Genomic DNA, 21,461 nt, shown 5'->3' on the forward strand with positions numbered 1-21,461 from the left:
CAGTGTTGTTATCATGGACTAGCTTTGAAACAGATGAAGAAATCCGAAGAAGATCGAGCCAAATGCTGTGTGTTCCATGCCTACGAATAAATTAGAGCCCAAATACGTTAAGTTAGCTGTCATCACGACAGAGTATACAGTTTTCTGACAAGCCACGTGTGACTGATATCTGACGCGCTGTACCTCAAGAGAACAGGAAAGAGGACACAGCAGCAGATTTTTTTCCTCAAAACATCACCATGTCTTCGTAATGGAATGTATGGTAATTGTACTGGAGGATACATGGCTCTTTTCCGGATAGATCATTCCGTGATATGCTGATGTCACTGCAAAGCTTTTGTCTTTTATGAATGACAGTTCCCGGGGGTATCAGGCTCAATTACTGGCGTACATGGCACAAGACAAAGTTACCACTGAAATGCTTTGCTTCCTACACTACTCTCTGCCAGCTTCTGGATTGCTTTGTAAGACATATTGCGCAACTCATGGGCATCATGAATTTTTCATACTAAAAGATTAAATTATCAGTCAGATGCTTATCATTTCCTGCCGTGTAGGTGCGGCGCAGTGACCATCGAACATGGGAAACACAGTCCGAATTAGGTGACATAACAACGATTGCATTGCTTTGATTTGCACTATTCCAAGGATTACCCTCCCATGTGTGGAGCTATGAGTCGAAAGAGCACCAGCATTAAAACAGCCCAGTAATTTACATTTTATGAGCGTAGTATATCGCAGGCTGAGTCCATTTTAACAAAATTTCTTAGTGCCTGAGGCTGCAATATCGTCTATTTCTTCTCAGCGTTTTCCCAGTATTACTGAGATAGCTTTGTTGATCATCATTGCCACTTTCTTTGATTCAAAACATCTTCTGTAATGGGTCAATAGTAGGCTTACACTCACCGAGATTATCTGTCCACGGTTTTTGTGACCTTTCTGGTGTTCATCATCCATCTACAATGACCAGGCAATTAGACCTTATCATATGCTGATTCAAGACGCACCTCTCTTAGTTTCTCGGTGGTTGGCTCCAAGGTGATCTGTTTTTGGATGGTTTTACTTCTTATGCAGTCGTCAAAGAGACTGTTGTTATCTGAAGCAGCATCTGCATATAATTGACTTAGTGGTATTGCTCAGCGGTATGTTTTACATCCGTTTGGTGTACTTTGACTTTAAGCCGAAGTAGAATATTTCCGTCACACAGATGTCACTTTACTCCACAAAATTTCATCCTTGCAGCAATGACTGACATGTGCGTCATAACCAACACTTTGAACATGGAGTTGTTGTTTCTGTAGTCTTATACCCTTTGTTGCAACGGAGCCATGGGTAACGGACCCATGGGTCTATTATTGGAGTTTATATGCAGCTTATATTGTATGAGTAGATTATGCCAGATTAAAGCTTCGTCTGGTAGTAGATGCAGCGCACAGCAGCGTGCATCGGATTCCTATCTACAGACCCATATGATGCATATAACAAACGGCAGCCGTAGTAATGGAAATCTCTGATCCACTCCACCGACCATCACTGGAAATCTCTCGCACAATGCTACTGGTCGTTACACTCAGATATGAAACTACCGTTTCTGCTTCTATCGCATGTTCGTTATGACGCTAGCCTAAATTGTTTTATATACTTTGTACTATATCTCAAATTACATCTTCCCATCTGGATAAGTAGAGTGTATTATAACGATATCTTCGCAGGTTTGTAATATCTGCCTACATACCATACAAGTTTTGCCAAGTCTATAAGATGATCCAGGAAGGAACAGTAAATATGCACCCTACTTTCGAACACAACGAGATGCGTTTGGCATGTTCATTCTGAGGAGAGGTACCGCTCCAGTGCTCATTTACATGTTTGCTATGAAGACGGAGGCTTTCATCGCTTGCGGATTAATTGACCGTCCATCAGTTGGTCAGCTGTGTGTTACTTTTAGTCGTTTAGGTCTTTATTTATTCTGCTTTTAGCAGTTTCTACTTAAAAACTGCACATATGATTATTAGCAGAAGCGTGTGTGTGTGTGTGTGTGTGTGTGTGTGTGTGTGTGTGTCCATAGTAACCAGTTTACGCTACTTGATTAGCATCATATTTCCATGCAGTTACTATATCATTTCAGCCCTTTAGGATCAAATTACTATAAAGTATAAAGTTTGTAAATGTTTCCATGTTAATGCACTCCTGAAATTTTCTCTTTTGTAAATAGCCGTTTTTACACTGAAGCGCCAAAGAAAGTGGTATAAGCATGCGTATTCAAATACAGGGATACGTAAACAGACAGAAAACGGTGCTGAGGTCGGAAACGCCTGTATGAGACAACATGTGTCTGGCGCAGTTGTTAGATCGATTACTCCTGCTACAGTGATAGGTTATCAAGATTTAAGTGAGTTTCAAGGTGATATTACAGTCGGCGCACTAGAGATAAGACACAGCATCTCCGAGGTGGCGATGAAGCGGGGGTTTTCCCATGAGACCATTTCATGAGTGTACCGTCAATATCAGGAATCCAGTAAAATATCAAATCTCTGACATCGCTGTGCCCGGTAAAAGATCCTGCAAGAACGGGAACAACGACGACTCAAGATTATCGTTCAAAATGACATAAGTGCAGCCCTTCAGCAAATTGCTGCATGTTTCAGTGCTGGGCAATCAAGTATCAGTGTGCAAACTATTCAATGAAACGACATCGATATGGGCTTTCGGAGCCGAAGGCCCACTAGTGTACCCTTGATGACTGCACGACACAAAACTTTACGCCTCGCGTGGGCCCGCCGACACAGACATTGGACTGTTGATGACTGGAAATATATTGCCTAGTCAGAAGAGTCTTGTTTCAAAATGTATCGAGCGGATGGACGTGTACGGGTATGGAGTCAACCTCATTAATCCATGGACCTGTATCTCAGTAGGGGACTGTTAAAGCTGATGGAGGCTCTGTAAAGGCGTGAGGCCTGTGCAGCTGGAGTGATACGGACCCCTGATAGGTCTAGATACAACTTTGACAGGTGACTTGTACGTAAGCATCCTGTTTGATCATCTGCATCCATTCATGTCCACTGTGTATTCCGACGGACTTTGGCATTCGTATCTGGACCATGCGACACCCCACGCGTCCGCAGTTGCTACAGAGTGGCTCCAGGAACACTCTTCTTAGTTTAAACACTTTCGATGGCTACTTAACTACACAGACATGAACATTATTGAGAATAACTGGGATGCCTTGCAACGTGCAGTTGAGAAGAGTACTCTTACGGATTTATGGACTGCCCTGCAGGATTCATGGTGTCAGTTCCCTCCGGCACTACTTCAGACATTAGTCGAGTCCATGTCACGTCGTGTTGTGGCACTTCTGCGTACTCGAGAGGGCTCTACATGATATTAGGCAGGTGTACCAGTTCTTTTGGTTCTTCAGTGTAGGCCGTTACTTGAAAGGGATATGAAAAATATTCTTCCGCCGACGGCGATTGCGAGTACAATAATCTACTTTTCCGCGCCATTTTGCACCTGCAGTAATCACTAATTCTTTTTATGGTTAACTGGATTTCCTAAAAATCAACCAGGGACTCTGGGAGAGACGTGAACAGATAATCAAAACTACTATACATCTACTGTGTGTACCTCCTACTTTTAAATAATTAGTAGTAAGCATAAATGGAGAAGGTCAGGGCACTTAACGTGTTTTTCTGAGCTTAACCAAAGTACAAGACTGATAACTAACAGAAGCAACACACGACATTTGAGGGCGATAGTAGTCTCCTTATCACTTAATGGAAATCGCCGATATCAATGTATTGCCTTATTGTTTCTTATTTAGATCACGATAGTGTGTTATGAGGAAAGACACAATCCGCTTAAGAGTTTACGGATATGACTAATGCGTTTTCTGAAGAGGATTTTTTACGTATCGTTATATGATAAAAGGCTGCTTACTTTCAGAAGGTAGTGCTGACGGCCACTACACCAGCCTCCCACTGACGGTATAGCGGATCATGGCGAGGGGTCTAGCAATTTTGCTGTCCGCGGTGGCAGTAATCCACCTGGCCAGAGCTGCGTCTAACAGCTCTCTCAACCAGTTTCCCGATGGCTTCCTGTTGGGAGCTGCTACCGCCGCCTATCAAATTGAGGGCGCCTGGAACGAGGATGGTGAGCTTGTATAGCCGTTCAGAAATTATGTACACTCATTCTCGTTTTCAAATCATTTCTAACTTGAACTGATCTCAAGAGACGTATTTGACTTTAGTAATCGCAACATACATACGTCTGTGAACAGCTTACCGTTTAACTATCGTTATAGCATGGACACGTTTCCGCTTTTCGTCTCGAGCTTATGGCAGTCATTGTTATAAAATATTCTAGACTGAGGTTTTTAGAATTTGATATAAGAAAGACAATGAATTATTTGTTCCATATAACAACTCACTTTTTAAAATTAAGTTCAAAAGTTTACTGTAATGGTAAGCCGTAAGTTTGACCATCCTTTGTAAACGCTGCATTTATTTCCGATCTACCTACTTTCACAAGCAGTGTTTGTAATTAATCCAGGATAGTTCAGTCATTATTTATGTAAAATTTTTATTTAATTTAAGTCACTATACTGTTGAAATTTTTATGATTAAAATGCTGAACCCAAAGCGTTACAATTCCTGTGGGCTACGCTAATACCAGTTTCCTGTCGTTATTCTAAATCATTTAAGGTATTTGCCGATTCGGATTCCTCTGAAATAAAAGAGGAAGAGATTGCCGATTACCTCAATTTTTGTTCGTTTACTGCATTCGAGCTCTGTCTCAGACTCGAATATAGGACGGACCTTGCTGTATAATCTTCGCTGCATCACTCAGAGATAGTTTCAATACTGTGGATACGTAGGGCTCATATCATCATTACCATCAGTGTTCGCCAAAAGGCAGGTTTCCACATGGTAGTTCTCCAGGCTGTCCGGTCTTCTGCCGTCCTCTTCAGGTCTGCATAATTTCCTCTTCCCTTTATGTCGTCTGTTATCTTGTATCTCCTTCTTCCTCTCAGTCTTCTCCCACAAGAGAACCCTTCCAGAGCATCTGCTAGCAAGCACTTCGTTCTGAATTAATGTCCCAACCAGTTCTTTTTCCTTTCTCTTACAACCTTCAGCAGACATCTTCTCTCACCAACAGTTTCCAATACTCTTTCATTACTCACTCTTTCCATCCAGCTTATTCTCTCCATTTCCCTTCACATCCACATCTCAAATGTGTCTAACTTTTTTTCATCCTCTCGTCTCAGCGTCCATGTTTCTGCCCCATATAGTGCCACACTCCAGAAAAAACATTTGACAAGCCTTTTCCTAAGTCCTTTATCTAATTTGCCACATAAGTCTCCTCTTTCTGTTGAATGCCTCCTTCGCTATTACAATACGAGTTTTCACCTCCTGGTGACATCTCAAGTCTTCAGTTATTGTGCTTCCAAGATATTTAAATGCGCTTACTTTGCTGATATTAGATTGTCCTATTTCAGTATTGGACAGTCTGCGTCTCGTACTGATGACCATACTCTTTGTTTTTGCTGTGTTTATTTGCATCCCATGTTCCACATAAGCTTCATTCACATCTTTCAGCATGTTATTCTCTGTCCGCTCATTTTCTGCCACTAATACCATGTCATCAGCAAATCTTATACATTCTATTCTCTTTCCACCAATATAAGCATCAATAAACAAAAAAAAAAAAATGCCTTGTTTATGAAATACACGTCGTCTGCTTACTGTGTCACTGCTTTAACACAATTGCTAACTCTCGTATGATTTCTAATACAGATTTCTTCATTGTCTTACATATAATTTCAGGTAACCCTTAATGACCAAAGCTATAACAGAGAATTGCAGTTTTCCATTTGTTGCACTGCTTTACACTTTAATTTTTATAATAATGATTATAGCATTGTGACACTGAGTGGTACACGCAATAGTCTCCGTAACAGCACTGTTTGCAGTAGCAAGTTGACGCAGGATTTCGCGAATGCGTCCACCTCCGTCAGGCAGTGAAGTTAACGAAACGCCGAACGCCCCTGAAGCGTTGTAACAGGAGAACTACGTGGCGCCTGGGGGATTACCCGTCTCATCCTGGCGTTTAGAAATACTGCCTGCCAAGACAACAAGAGGCATCGAATCGCTGATCACTGTGGAGTAATTTGCTTTTATACCTTTGGGATTTGCCAAAAAACAGTAAAAAATAACCTGAAACTATACGTGGGCCACATGGTCCATAGAACGATCGTCACTTTACCGTTGTTTATTGGCGCAGCCATCATCATCTCACATCTTACGAGACAACCCGCCATAGAAATCATCATTAACTCTAGCAAACCTCTTTCAGCATTGTTTGGCAGACGTCGAGGGCTGGGATTCGCTGACCCAGATGCTCCTTGCTTCTTTGGCCTCCCTCCCACTGCCCTTCAACCTCGCCCCCTGGTTGTGGGAACTGCACCTCCGTTCTAGGCTGAAACTAAGAAATAAGTGAACTGTTTCCAAGCTGACTGTGATTGCTTACTCACCAGAGCTCCCTGACACTGGAATCTGAACTTCATAAGGTATAGGGGTGCGAGAAGTGAACCCGAACTCTTCCAATATAATATACACGTCGCTGAGGGATATTTTCCATAGTATTTTGTATGAGGGACATGTGGGGTCCAGAAAGTAATCTTGTAATTATGATTTATACGGCAATGCTACCCAATTACGTTTATTTCTATGAAAATATCTTCACAACATGGATTTGTCTGCAATGCGAAAATATCGAAACGTAAAACATAAAACGCAAAGTAATTCCTAAGTTTTGTGAAGAAGTTGCCGTGATGTGGTGAATACAAGCCTGAACACAAGCCTGCCAAATGATGAGACCTCTGGGAATTCAGCCGTCATTGACTGGGTATGCCGGTATGGGATTGGCGAGCCTGGATTTCGTGACCACAGGACTGGTGAGTGGATGCCAAGTGTAGGCTGTAATTACGGGGGAACAGCAAAATTTGGTAGATATTCTGATACGGTGATGCGAAGCCGATTTACGGTGGAAAAATTATTTGTTCCTATTTTAGCCACCAGGTACAAATCTGGCGCTGTGAATCCAAGAAAGACGTACAGAAATGTTTCCACTTGTAATGGATTAGGAACGGGACGTGGACTGAAGAGGTAAAACAAGTGAGTAAGGCATATGGTTTGCTCACAGTTGTGCTCCTACAAAGCAGGAATCACATGCTGTACAAGGAGGCCTCGATAGCATATAGACTTCTAAGAACACCTGATAGGCCCTCAGGGTGTATTCCGTTCAAAGAATAACGGACCGAGAATAAAGGAGCTTGTGATTCCACACCATGCATCGTCTTTTCGTGCACACCACGCGGATTGACAGTTTCCTATATTCGGCAGTCATGTGTAATCACTGCATCCTGCAGAATAAAATGTTTCATCACTCTATACACCACTGCCCTTCCTCATGTCATCAACTTTGTTCTGTGCCAGAAACCAATGAGCAATTTCCGAACGTTGCTGCGAAACATGGTATTTCAGTTGCTGCACCATCGTACGGGTGCCAGTTTGAAACAGACCGCAAAACTTTCCGTGCTGTTGACCACAGGTTGGAATATTCTAATGACACTGAAAGATCTGTAGCATTACCCGTGACACTTGCTGCATGGTCAGTTCCAGCAACAGCAACCTCGGGATAGGATGCCTTCCACTTTTAGGTGCCACGCCGGGCTCACCCGTATTTATCATCTACTTTAAGCCATTTCGAGACAACGTCTCACTCCTCAAACTTTTCAGTCGACGATGATCTCGCAATGCAACACTGTAATTACTCTAATTACTGCCGTTCATATAAAACAGTTTCAGTAACAGCGAATGATCTCTCTTCTCTATAGCCACACAGTTCACGCACGTTACGACTTGCAGAATGACCGCTTGGATGTCATATAAGCGATGTTGATTGGTTGGTTGATTTGGGGGAGGAGACCAAACAGCCACGTCATCAGTCTCATCAGATTAGGGAAGGATGAGGAAGGAGGTCGGCCGTGCCCTTTCAGAGGAACCATCCGGACACTTGCCTGGAGCGAATTAGGAGAATCACGAAAAACATAAATCAGGATGGTCGGTTGCAGGTTTCAACGGTCGTCCTCCCGAAAGCGAGTCCAGTGTGCTAACCACTACGCAACCTCGCTCGGTATAGAAATAGCGCGCAAGGACAGATTTGCACCTGCTGGCGGCAACTGGAACTAATGTTCGGCCATCTTGAGTCGGTTGCGCATTAAAGCATTAGCATTTCCACAAAGTTTCACTGCCATACGATAATTACAGCCCACACTGGCCACCCGTGAGAACTGCACTTCATTTATAATCACCCAGTACGAATGTTTTTACTATAACTCCCTTTTCCACCAAGTGCGCTGACTGTTTTGTCTTCATACATACATTTTATAACTTTAATTACGTGCTTCAGATAACCTCTTTGAGTTATGACTTCCCATAATTTCTGCATACATTCTCGGTCAAATCCTTAAGATTTTCAAGGTTGCATTCCTGTTGTTTCTCTACTGTCTACCTGGCTGCGAAAGTGGCATGTGTACAGGACTGTCCCTTTGCAGAACCGTTTTCAAACATATTACCTATACAGCCACTGGTTGCAAATGACGTTAGTTTCAGCCGGTTGGCTCTAGAATTCCTATATATGAACGATATATACGGCTGCTAAGAAACAGGCGTGCTTAAAACTGTAAAACCGTTTTGTTCTTGTGATAAGACGTCTGTGATGGCTCGTATCCTTTTACCTAATAAGCTTGCATAAATATTTTATATTCTATATTCAAAACACTTATTCCCCTATCCTTTCACACCTGACTTTTGCACTTTTTTCTAATATGTGCATAACTTGTTCATAAGACCAGGATCTTGGAATCTTATATTCTTTCCAACATCTATTAATTATTTTCAGAAATCTCTGATTTAGTATTGCGCCCGCATATCTCCATAACTCTGCATTTACTCCATCTTCTACCATATCCTTCTGTTCTTCATTTCGTTTAATGATATTTCTAATTCTTATAAAGAACGTAGCAACCAGTTGCGGAAACATAGTTTAGTTATCTTTTGGCAAATCGATTTCGACTGATTTCAGTCATCATCGGTGCATTTTTCTAATCGATACATGCCATAAGTAGAAGTACTGTCCTTGGCAGATGAAGTGACACACCATAGGTAAACACTTATTCCCCTATCCTTTCACACCTGACATTTGCACTTGACCTATGATGTATCACTTCATGATAGAATCTTCCAAGGACAGTACTTCTACTTACTGCATGTATCGGTTAGAAAAATGCACCGATGACAACTGATATCAGCTGAAATCGATTTGCAAGAGAAACTATGTTTCCGTGACAGATTGCTACATTGTTTATAATTTTATATTCCACAGTCGCTGCACAAAAATGGACCCTTATGATGCGCAACATTCAAAAAATTCTAGTTCTTCTACATTTAATTAATCTGCTTGTCCGCAAATAGGCTCTTCGTCTTCTTCCTCTGTTTTCATTAAAGTATTAGACCTTAAATATCTGTAATATTGTACCCATTTTCACCTTAGGACATATTAATATTTGCTACATCTCTTTCTCCACTATCTAGATACTTAAACACTTGATGTGCCATCACCTGTCACCCATGTGTATCATCTTCAACGGTGCTTATATTTTTATTCCAAGTCTCTTGGTGAACTTCCCTTCCAATATTTTTCCGTTTATTTCGTTTAACACTATATATCTCTCTTGCATCATTCACTTGTTGTAGAGGAGCTAATTTCTTGTCTCTTATTATGTTTGGAGTTTCTTCATATCACAATGTTAATCCTCTTTCCTTTCACTGATTTCTTTTTTTACCTCACATTTCATTGACTGTAGTTCTTGCAGCTTGTATAGCGTTTTCCTGTTCCTCATTAATACCCTGGTTTATTTCTGGTTTTTGTAGGTAAGCATATAATCTTGGTTTGTGTAATTTTTATACTCAGTTCTTTTAATAGTTTCATTTTAAGCATTTATTGTGTATGTGTGTGTGTCTGTGTGTGTGTGTGTGTGTGTGTGTGATTTGAGGTTTTCGGGTTCACTCTTCATGTTTTTCATTATATTCCCACTTTTCGGGAGTCTCTGTTTAGGTATTAGCAAACACTGACACAATGATACACCACTTCCCTGTTGACTCTTAAATCTTTCACTTGTGATGGCAACTTTTTATTCGTAATGACGTAAGCAATTAACGATCTACGTCGTTTTCCGCACCAAATGAACTTACTTATGTCATTATTTACAAAGAACATACTTGTTGTCAAGAGTTTGTTAAATTCTTGAAACTTTCTCAGCTTCTCTCCAATATCGTTCAATGTATCTTCACCAAATGTACCTTTAACATCTTTCATTGTGATTTTACCAACCGGGCATCCAGATCTTCTATTTATGTATTTTGTTCTTCATAATCTCTTTAACTGTCTTCCTTTTCGCCTTCTTCGGGGGCATATTTTCCAATTAAGATCAAGTTACTGCCATGTATTTTTAAGATGTTGTATTCTGTCATTTACAAAAGTGTGAATTCTGTGTTACTAGCCCACTTCTTATCAACAGTTAATGGAACTACACTAGCTTCTCTTTGTTGTTTACTAACTCCACTATAAATCAAGTTGTAGTCTCCTATATATTGTGTTCCTTAGAATTTGTTTTTTTCGTTTCTGTTACAATCACTATTCCCCTCTAATTCTTTAATAATCTGTATTTTCTTGTTTGGTAAACAATAGGAAGGTAGGGCAGAGGGTGTGTTACTGTGAACAGTTCAGTGACCGGGTTGTTCTAATCAGAATCGACAGCAGACCAACACCGACAACGATAGTTCAGGTATACATGCCGACGTCGCAAGCTGAAGATGAACAGATAGAGAAAGTGTATGAGGATATTGAAAGAGTAATGCAGTATGTAAAGGGGCGACTGGAATGCAGTTGTAGGGGAAGGAGTAGAAGAAAAGGTTGCAGGAGAATATGGGCTTGGGACAAGGAATGAAAGAGGAGAAAGACTAATTGAGTTCTGTAACAAGTTTCAGCTAGTAATAGCGAATTCCCTGTTCAAGAATCACAAGAGGAGGAGATATACTTGGAAAAAGCCGGGAGATACGGGAAGATTTCAATTAGGTTACATCATGGTCAGACAGAGATTCCGAAATCAGATACTGGATTGTAAGGCGTACCCAGGAGCAGATATAGACTCAGATCACAATATAGTAGTGATGAAGAGTAGGCTGAAGTTCAAGACACTAGTCAGGAAGGATCAATACGCAAAGAAGTGGGATACGGAAGTACTAAGGAATGACGAGATACGTTTGAAGTTCTCTAACGCTATAGATACAGAAATAAGGAATAGCGCAGTAGGCAGTACAGTTGAAGAGGAATGGACATCCCTAAAAAGTGCCATCATAGAAGTTGGGAAGGAAAACATAGGTACAAAGAAGGTAGCTGCGAAGAAACCATGGGTAACAGAAGAAATACTTCAGTTGATTGATGAAAGGAGGAAGTACAAACATGTTCCGGGAAAATCAGGAATACAGAAATACAAGTCGCTGAGGAATGATATAAATAGGAAGTGCAGGAAAGTTAAGACGAAATGGCTGCAGAAAAAATGTGAAGACATCGAAAAAGATATGATTGTCGGAAGGACAGACTCAGCATACAGGAAAGTCAAAACAACCTTTGGTGACATTAAAAGCAACGGTGGTAACATTAAGAGTGCAACGGGAATTCCACTGTTAAATGCAGACGAGAGAGCAGATAGGTGGCAAGAATACATTAAAAGTCTCTATGAGGGTGAAGATTTGTCTGATGTGATAGAAGAAGAAACAGGAGTCGATTTAGAAGAGATAGGGGATCCAGTATTAGAATCGGAATTTAAAAGAGCTTTGGAGGACTTACGGTCAAATAAGGCAGGAGGGATAGATAACATTCCATCAGAATTTCTAAAATCATTGGGGGAAGGGGCAACAAAACGACTATTCACGTTGGTGTGTAGAATATACGAGTCTGGCGATATACCATCTGACTTTCGGAAAAGCATCATCCACACAATTCCGAAGACGGCAAGAGCTGACAAGTGCGAGAAATATCGCACAATCAGCTTAACAGCTCATGCATCGAAGCTGCTTACAAGAATAACATACAGAAGAATGGAAAAGAAAATTGAGAATGCGCTAGGTGACGATCAGTTTGGCTTTAGGAAAAGTAAAAGGGCGAGAGAGGCAATTCTGACGTTACGGCTAATAATGGAAGCAAGGCTAAAGAAAAATCAAGACACTTTCATAGGATTTGTCGACCTGGAAAAAGCGTTCGACAATATAAAATGGTGCAAGCTGTTCGAGATTCTGAAAAAAGTAGGGGTAAGCTATAGGGAGAGACGGGTCATATACAAAATGTACAACAACCAAGAGGGAATAATAAGAGTGGACGATCAAGAACGAAGTGCTCGTATTAAGAAGGGTGTAAGACAAGGCTGTAGCCTTTCGCCCCTACTCTTCAATCTGTACATCGAGGAAGCAATGATGGAAATAAAAGAAAGGTTCAGGAGTGGAATTAAAATACAAGGTGAAAGGATATCAATGATACGATTCGCCTATGACATTGCTATCCTGAGTGAAAGTGAAGAAGAATTAAATGATCTGCTGAACGGAATGAACAGTCTAATGAGTACACAGTATGGTTTGAGAGTAAATCGGAGAAAGACTAAAGTAATGAGAAGTAGTAGAAATGAGAACAGCGAGAAACTTAACATCAGGATTGATGGTCACGAAGTCAATGAAGTTAAGGAATTCTGCTACCTAGGCAGTAAAATAACCAATGACGGACGGAGCAAGGAGGACATCAAAAGCAGACTCGCTATGGCAAAAAAGGCATTTCTGGCCAAGAGAAGTCTACTAATATCAAATACCGGCCTTAATTTGAGGAAGAAATTTCTGAGGATGTACGTCTGGAGTACAGCATTGTATGGTAGTGAAACATGGACTGTGGGAAAACCGGAACAGAAGAGAATCGAAGCATCTGAGATGTGGTGCTATAGACGAATGTTGAAAATTAGGTGGACTGATAAGGTAAGGAATGAGGAGGTTCTACGCAGAATCGGAGAGGAAAGGAATGTGTGGAAAACACTGATAAGGAGAAGGGACAGGATGATAGGTCATCTGCTAAGACATGAGGGAATGACTTCCATGGTACTAGAGGGAGCTGTAGAGGGCGAAAACTGTAGAGGAAGACAGAGATTGGAATACGTCAAGCAAATAATTGAGGACGTACGTTGCAAGTGCTACTCTGAGATGAAGAGGTTAGCACAGGAAAGGAATTCGTGGCGGGCCGCATCAAACCAGTCAAAAAAAAAAAAAAATTCATGCTCTCAGAAAGTCAGTTCAGGAAGCCAATGTCACGACACAAAGATACATTCTGACAGTTCTAACACCTGCGATTTGGAAGTGGAACTGCAAAATCTCTGTTGCAACAAAACCTATAGCTCTCCCTAGGGACTCAGGAAAGAGCATGGGTGCTCCATTGTAGAGCCTCTAGTACTGCAACTGTTGAACTCCAGTATACAGGAATGGCTAATGTCATTGAAGTTCCTCCAAAATTTCCTCCCGAAGACAATGCATAAGGAAAGTGTCAAACACAGAAGCTAACAGGTAGTATACTCACCACCAAAGAAGCGATAGATAACTATGTTGCCAAAGGCCTTCCAGAATATTTCCCCCGAGTATCTATTCTACTGGAACACGAAAGCGTAAATATATTACAGGTCTCACACTCGATCGGCAACAGGTGTGTTTTAGAAAGTTTCATGATATCGCATGAACTTTGCATCCTCTACAAAAGCAGCCATACACGCACTCCAACATCCTCGGCCAGCCACTTCTCTTTCGCTGTCCAATCCTCGCAAATTCTATTCAGTGGAAATTACTGGTAAGCTTCAGTCCAGTGACACCAATCTGGATCTATCTGCCAGGTGGAGAAGCCCCGAAGGCAAGCCACTAAGTTGGATTATCAGCAGAGCAACCTTGATCCTGTACAGCCAGAAGCTTGTTTTTTAACACCGAGGCAGCGTCCCTGAACCGTTCGACCACACCACAAGTATGACCCACTATGCCATTGATACATACACGCCGAACTTCGTAGATAATCTTAGCAAGCAGGTTGTGCCTTTGCCGTTAGATAAGTGTCAGTCAGGAATCTGGGTCAGGCAAGCAGCTCTGCATCGATTTAAGTAATGGGCAACAACGAAGACGCTCGCAGCCTATCGGGTAATGAGAACCAAACTTCGACACACAATCAAGTAGAGCAACTAGATCATAGAAAGTATTCTTGTATTATTATTAACGTGTCCAGTCGTTTTACAGAAGTATGGCAATCCATGAAGATTATATCTAGTAAATATTGCAGTGCTGAAGTAGGAGTCTCCAAACAACTTCTAGAGACATGGTCCAGACAGTGGTAAGGCATTTCGCAATGGCCACTGCAACTGACAGCCAGGTTCTAGCATTCCCTAGCGGAAGTGTGAATATAGAGTGGAGTAGATTCGACCTCAAACCTAAAAATTCCTAAAATTCTTGTCAGGCATGATGCATGTTGTGCCAATTCACACCTGAAATCAATGCAACAGACTACGGCTATCGCAAACGGAAAGGAAGTTCTCTTAGAATGTTTTAATTCGGTGAGGCAGAGAGTTCAGCATCTCATCTCGTGAGGGGAAGCAATTTTGGTACATATCCCCAAACTAGGATACGACTGAACGGGTTCCAGTATCTGCAGACGCATCGCTTTAACCTCAGCTGTAGAGGAGAGACCCTGGACCGAATTGTCATTGGTCATCTGGTCTGGACATCAGTGATCAGGCAGTTCTTAAACCATCTTGTATAAAATAGACATGGCTTAAAGCCAAAACTTCTGCACTTGATAATGGCATAAGGCCGAAATTGCAATAGTGGAAATGAAAAGTTTAACAGTCGCTGGCCGAAATATGATGTCTTTCAAGAAAGTTATGAAACCGTTCTCAGAAGGGCTTCACGAGTTTTCGATCAGTTGTGGAACATATGACTGCTCAACGCTGTTGCAGAGCAGTCTTTCTTACTTTGGCGGCACAGCATATCGATATTTTTCCAAATAAATAAAGCTTACGACTCTACCTGGAGACACAATATTCAACAAAAACTCCATCTATAGGGCTTCCTAGCACGGCTGTATTCGCACCTTCTAATCAAAAGGTTTTTTTTAAATATTTAGACTGTTCAGTGCCATTTAATCGTTTTGAGTAAGAGTGCGGTGTTCCGTAGGCAACTGTTTTAAGTATTACACTGTGTGCCATAGCCTCTACCGGTACAAATTACACAGTAAGGTGTCCTCTTGAATGATCCATATTTGTGAACGATTTTGTGTTTTCTTGTTCCTCCTCTAACCCTGTAACAACCAGTCGTGAGTACAACGCACAGTTAAGAGGCTGAAGTGGGCTACAGAAATTAGTTTTCAGTTCTTTTAGATAAGCGTATATATATATATATATATATATATATATATATATATATATATATATATATATATATATATATGGTGTTACAAAAAGGTATGGCCAAACTTTCAGGAAACATTCCTCACACACAAATAAAGAAAAGATGTTATGTGGACATGTGTCCGGAAACGCTTAATTTCCATGTTAGAGCTCATTTTAGTTTCGTCAGTATGTACTCTACTTCCTCGATTCACCGCCATGATTTCATACGGGATACTCTACCCGTGCTGCTAGAACATGTGCCTTTACAAGTACGACACAACATGTGGTTCATGCACGATGGAGCTCCTGCACATTTCAGTCGAAGTGTTCGTACGCTTCTCAACAACAGATTCGGCGACCGATGGATTGGTAGAGGCGGACCAATTCCATGGCCTCTACGCTCTCTTGACCTCAACCCTCTTGACTTTCATTTATGGGGGCATTTGAAAGCTCTTGCCTACGCAACCCCGGTACCAAATGTAAAGACTCTTTGTGATCGTATTGTGGACGGCTGTGATACAATATGCCATACTCCAGGGCTGCATCAGCGCATCAGGGATTCCATGCGACGGAGGGTGGATGCATGTATCCTCGCTAACGGAGGATATTTTGAACATTTCCTGTAACAAAGTGTTTGAAGTCACGCTGGTACGTTTTGTTGCTGTGTGTTTCCATTCCATGATTAATGTGATTTGAAGAGAAGTAATAAAATGAGCTCTAACATGGAAAGTAAGCGTTTCCGGACACATGTCCACATAACATATTTTCTTTCTTTGTGTGTGGGGAATGTTTCCTGAAAGTTTGGCCGTACCTTTTAGTAACACCCTATATATATATATATATATATATATATATATATATATATATATATATATATATATATATATGTGTGTGTGTGTGTGTGTGTGTGTGTTTAATCGTTTTCCTCGAAATTGCTAAATTACCTGCGTTGTAATGAGAGATACCAGTGTACATTTTCAAGACTTAATGAGGTTTCTGAGTCTCATATTTTATTCAAGACTGTCATTTTTACGCAACCTAAGGGACATGAAGGCAACAACTGAATCTCTTTAAGTGCCTTACAGACAAATACCTACGTATCAAACACACACACTTAGTGATAGTCGTCCCTTCGCAACCGATGACGTCGTTGTGCTTCTCTTCTACTGCATTCAGCGAACCCGACGCACATGTCTACCAACTATTTATTATAAACTTGTCGATACTACTGCATATCACAGTCAACGCATAACTAACACTGCTGGAAAGAAAAATCCGAGACAAAACTGAGCAATACCAAACGCGAGATTCAGGGCAAAGATCAAGAAGGAGATAACAAGTATCGAGAGTTAATGGAACACGTTTTTTGTCAAACAAGACACATAGCGCAGTCTGTTGACATTCGCGTCGTTCTGGAGATATTTTCTTGGCAATGTAGGAACAAAAATAAGCTGGCGTAAGAAATCGAACAAACACAATTACTCTGAAATCTGTTTTCGAAAACAGTAAACTATTACAACAAAATACTCAGGAAACTCCTAGGCGAATCTCCGAAATTTTGTAGGTGAAATTCTTGTTTGTCCTCTATGTTGACCAGCATAACACAGGTATATTCTTACGTTGCGCAAGCAGGCATTCTTTCGCACTAAAGCCCAGAGGAGGATTAAACGGAATCAGGCTAACATGGAAGCCTGGTGACAGTCTTTCTCCTGTCTCACAACTTTCGAAAATTAATTATGTAGTGTAAAGATATGATACTAAAATGTTAAATAGCACTATAAATAGAGTGGTCTAATTTGTATCGATGAAAATACAAACAGCAAATAGTACTTTCCCTGAGTGTCGATCACTCCACCTTTTTTTGTATTGCCTGATATGTGCATACGTCGTTATGTCTTTCAGTCTAATCACTGTCTCCAACTCATTACAGGTAAAGGCGAAAACATTTGGGACCACATGTTCCACGAGCATCCGGAATACACGAACAACGGTGCTAATGGTGACGTAGCTTGTGACTCGTACCACAAGTATGCAGAAGACGTCGAGGCTCTTAAAGGTATCGGGGTAAGTCGAGCACATCTCCTTCTGAAACCTTTGGAAAGGACTGCAATACGCCTTTCAGAAACGGCGCTTTGCTATGGTGTCAGAAACGGCTAGGGATGTGTTTTATACTTAATGGAAATTATAAAATAAAATTTACTGAGACAGCATATATGTGACACTCAATTGCTGCTACAATTTAAAAATTTATGTTAGAGAAAAGAGGAATGGTGTCAACAGTTACTGTGACATTACAGCGTAGCATAATATCAGCTCATAAACACTGTATGTTTCCGTTATTTTAGCTATACGTTACTTGTTACATATAAAGTCGAAGGCTATCCTTGACTATATCTTCTGGGTTTACAATTTAGTTTGTTAATAATATTCCATCCTCAATCACAATATTTTTATTTTATAACTACTGTCCAAAGCGTTTAGAAGATATATCTCCATTTTCGAGAACTCTGCAGTCACAATTAACGATACTTCTGCTTCAGTTCTTTGCCGAACAGTAACAGAACGATACAGTTGCTTCTTTGTATCAAGAAAACTGACGCAATAGTAATGAGCGAAATGCTAGAGAAATGAGAGAAATAAAATATTGTAAAATACTAGATGCACCTTACTCATAACATTTGTTTTCTACATCGGTGAAAAACCTTTACAGTTACACTTACATTCTGAAGGATTTAGCACTTTTTTGACAGTACTGCATGACTCAAATGGCGCAGATTTAACCTAAGTGGATGTGTTGCAATATAAAATGTCGTATTACTCCCGTTTTCTTTTATAGGGCATATCCACCATAATTTAGACCTTCCACATTGTCCCTTGCCTTTGACATTGAGATGATAAGCTGAGCTGATAACTGAACTAGGGGCTGCCCGAATGATGTACCGTTACCACCAAAGTCTCAATTTTTGCATCATTAATTTGATTGTAGCCACTCCAGATAGTTATTGAATAGTTTTACTGTTGATCACCATTGTGTGGTATATCTGTGATTTTAGACCTATAGGCATCTTCTTATCCCTAAGAATACCAGTGACGTAGAGTTGCTTGTGAATAAGAAGAGCAACTAAAAATACCCAATATATTTTATTGCTTACATCGCTAAGCCTCCAACCCCCCCCCCCCCATGAAATATGGACCTAGCCGTTGGTGGGGAGGCTTGCTTGCCTCAGCGATACAGATAGCCGTACCGCAGATGCAACCACAACGGAGGGGCATCCGTTGAGAGGCCACACTGTCTGGATGATTGACTGATCTCGCCTTGTAACACTAACCAAAACGGCCTTGCTGTGCTGGTACTGCGAACGGCTGAAATCAAGGGGAAACTACGGCCGTAATTTTTCCCGAGGGCATGCAGCTTTACTGTACGGTTAAATGATGATGGCGTTGTGTTGCGTAAAATATTCCGCAGGTAAAATAGTCCTCCATTCGGATTTCCGGGTGAGGACTACTCAAGAGGACGTCATTATCAGGAGAAAGAAAACTGGCGTTCTCCAGATCGGAGCGTGGAATGTCAGATCCCTAAATCGGGCTGGTAGGTTAGAAAATTTGAAAAGGGAAATGGATAGGTTAAAGTTAGATATAGTGGGAATTAGTGAAGTTCGATGGCGGAAGGAACAAGACTTTTGGCCAGGCGAATACAGGGTTATAAATAAAATATCAAATGGAGGTAATGCAGGAGTAGGTTTAATAATGATTAAAAAAATAGGAGTGCGGGTAAGCTACTACAAACAGCATAGTGAACGCATTGTTGTGGCCAAGATAGACACGAAGCCCACATCTACCACAGTAGTACAAGTTTATATGCCAACTAGCTCTGCAGATAACGAAGAAATTGAAAAAATGTATGACGAAATAAAAGAAATTATTCAGATAGTGAAGGGAGACGAAAATTTAATAGTCATGGGTAACTGAAATTCGGTAGTAGGAAAAGGGAGAGAAAGAAACGTTGTAGGTGAATATGGATTGGGGGGAAGAAATGAAAGAGGAAGCCGCCTGGTAGAATTTTGCACAGAGCACAACTTAATAATAGCTAACACTTGGTTCAAGAATCATAAAAGAAGGTTGTACACATGGAAGAAACCTGTAGATACTGACAGGTTTCAGATAGATTATATAATGGTAAGACAGGGGTTAGGAACCAGGTTTTAAATTGTAAGACATTTCCAGGGGCAGATGTGGACTCTGACCACAATCTATTGGTTATGAACTGTAGATTAAAACTGAAGAAATTGCAAAAAGATGGCAATTTAAGGTAATGGGACCTGGATAAACTGAAAGAACCAGAGGTTGTACAGAGTTTCAATGAGAGCATAAGGGAACAATTGACAGGAATGGGGGAAAGAAATACAGTAGAAGAAGAATGGGTAGCATTGAGGGATGAAGTATTGAAGGCAGCAGAGGTAAAAAGGTAAAAAGACGAGGGCTGCTAGAAATCCTTGTGCAGCAGAAGGAATATTGAACTTAACTGATGAAAGGAGAAAATATAAAAATGCAGTAAATGAAGCAGGCAAAAAGGAATACAAATGTCTCAAAAATGAGATCGACAGCAAGTGCAAAATGGCTAATCAGGGATGGCTAGAGGACAAATGTAAGGATATAGAGTCTTGTCTCACCAGGGGTAAGATGTAGAGGTATATATCACTAGGGGTAAGATGGATACTGCCTACAGGAAAAGTAAAGAGACCTTTGGAGAAAAGAGAACCACTTGTATGAATATCAAGAGCTCAGATGGAAACCCAGTTCTAAGCAAAGAAGGGAAAGCAGAAAGGTGGAAGGAGTATATGGAGGGTCTATACAAGGGCGATGTACTTGAAGACAATATTATGGAAATGGAAGAGGATGTAGATGGAGATGAAATGGGAGATATGATACTGCGTCAAGAGTTTAACAGAGTACTGAAAGACCTGAGTCGAAACAAGGCCCCGGGAGTAGACAACATTCCATTAGAGCTACTGACAGCCTTGGGAGAGCCAGTCCTGACAAAACTCTACCATCCGGCGAGCAAGATATATGAGACAGGCGAAATACCCTCAGAATTCAAGTAGAATATACTAATTCCAATCCCAAAGAAAGCAGGTGTTGACAGATGTGAAATTTGCTGAACTATCAGTTTAATAAGTCACAGCTGCAAAATACTAACGCGAATTCCTTACAGACGAATGAAAAACCTAGTAGAAGCTGACCTCGGGGAAGATCAGTTTGGATTCCGTAGAAATATTGGAACACGTGAGGCAATACTGACCCTACGACTTATCTTAGAAGCTAGACTAAGGAAAGACAAACCTACGTTTCTAGCATTTGTAGACTTAGAGAAAGCATTTGAAAATGTTGACTGGAATACTCTCTTTCAAATTCTGAAGGTGGCAGGGGTAAAATACAGGGAGCGAAAGGCTATTTACAATTTGTACTGAATCCAGATGGCAGTTATAAGAGTCGAGGGACACGAAAGGGAAGCTGTGGTTGGGAAGGGAGTGAGACAGCGTTGCAGCCTCTCCCCGATGTTATTCAATCTGTATATTGAACAAGCAGTGAAGGAAACAAAAGAAAATTTTGGAGTAGGTATTAAAATACATGGAAAGAAATAAAAACTTTGAGGTTTGCCGATGGCATTGTAATTCTGTCAGAGACAGCAAAAGACTTGGAAGTGCAGTTGAACGGAATGGATAGTGTCTTGAAAGGAGGATGTAAGATGAACATCAACAAAAGCAAAACGAGGATAATGGAATGTAGTCGAATTATGTAGTAAAGAAGTTTTGCTATTTGGGGAGCAAAATAACTGATGATAGTTGAAGTAGAGAGGATATAAAATGTAGACTGGCAATGG

The 21,461-nt window shown here is 40.9% G+C and overlaps 1 protein-coding gene across 1 annotated transcript in view; it reads left to right on the plus strand.

Annotated features, from left to right (window-relative positions):
- The first annotated feature begins 3,928 nt into the window (after positions 1-3,928).
- The window catches only part of LOC126198747 (myrosinase 1-like), a 118,447-nt gene continuing 100,914 nt past the window's right edge, over positions 3,929-21,461 (plus strand). The window contains exons 1-2 of the mRNA XM_049935296.1: positions 3,929-4,152; positions 17,511-17,644. Coding sequence (XP_049791253.1) covers positions 3,999-4,152; positions 17,511-17,644 — 288 coding nt within the window. The 5' untranslated portion in view covers positions 3,929-3,998. The remainder of the gene's footprint in view (positions 4,153-17,510; positions 17,645-21,461) is intronic.

The sequence above is a fragment of the Schistocerca nitens genome, chromosome 8 (genome assembly GCF_023898315.1).
Source record: "Schistocerca nitens isolate TAMUIC-IGC-003100 chromosome 8, iqSchNite1.1, whole genome shotgun sequence".
NCBI lineage: Eukaryota > Metazoa > Arthropoda > Insecta > Orthoptera > Acrididae > Schistocerca > Schistocerca nitens.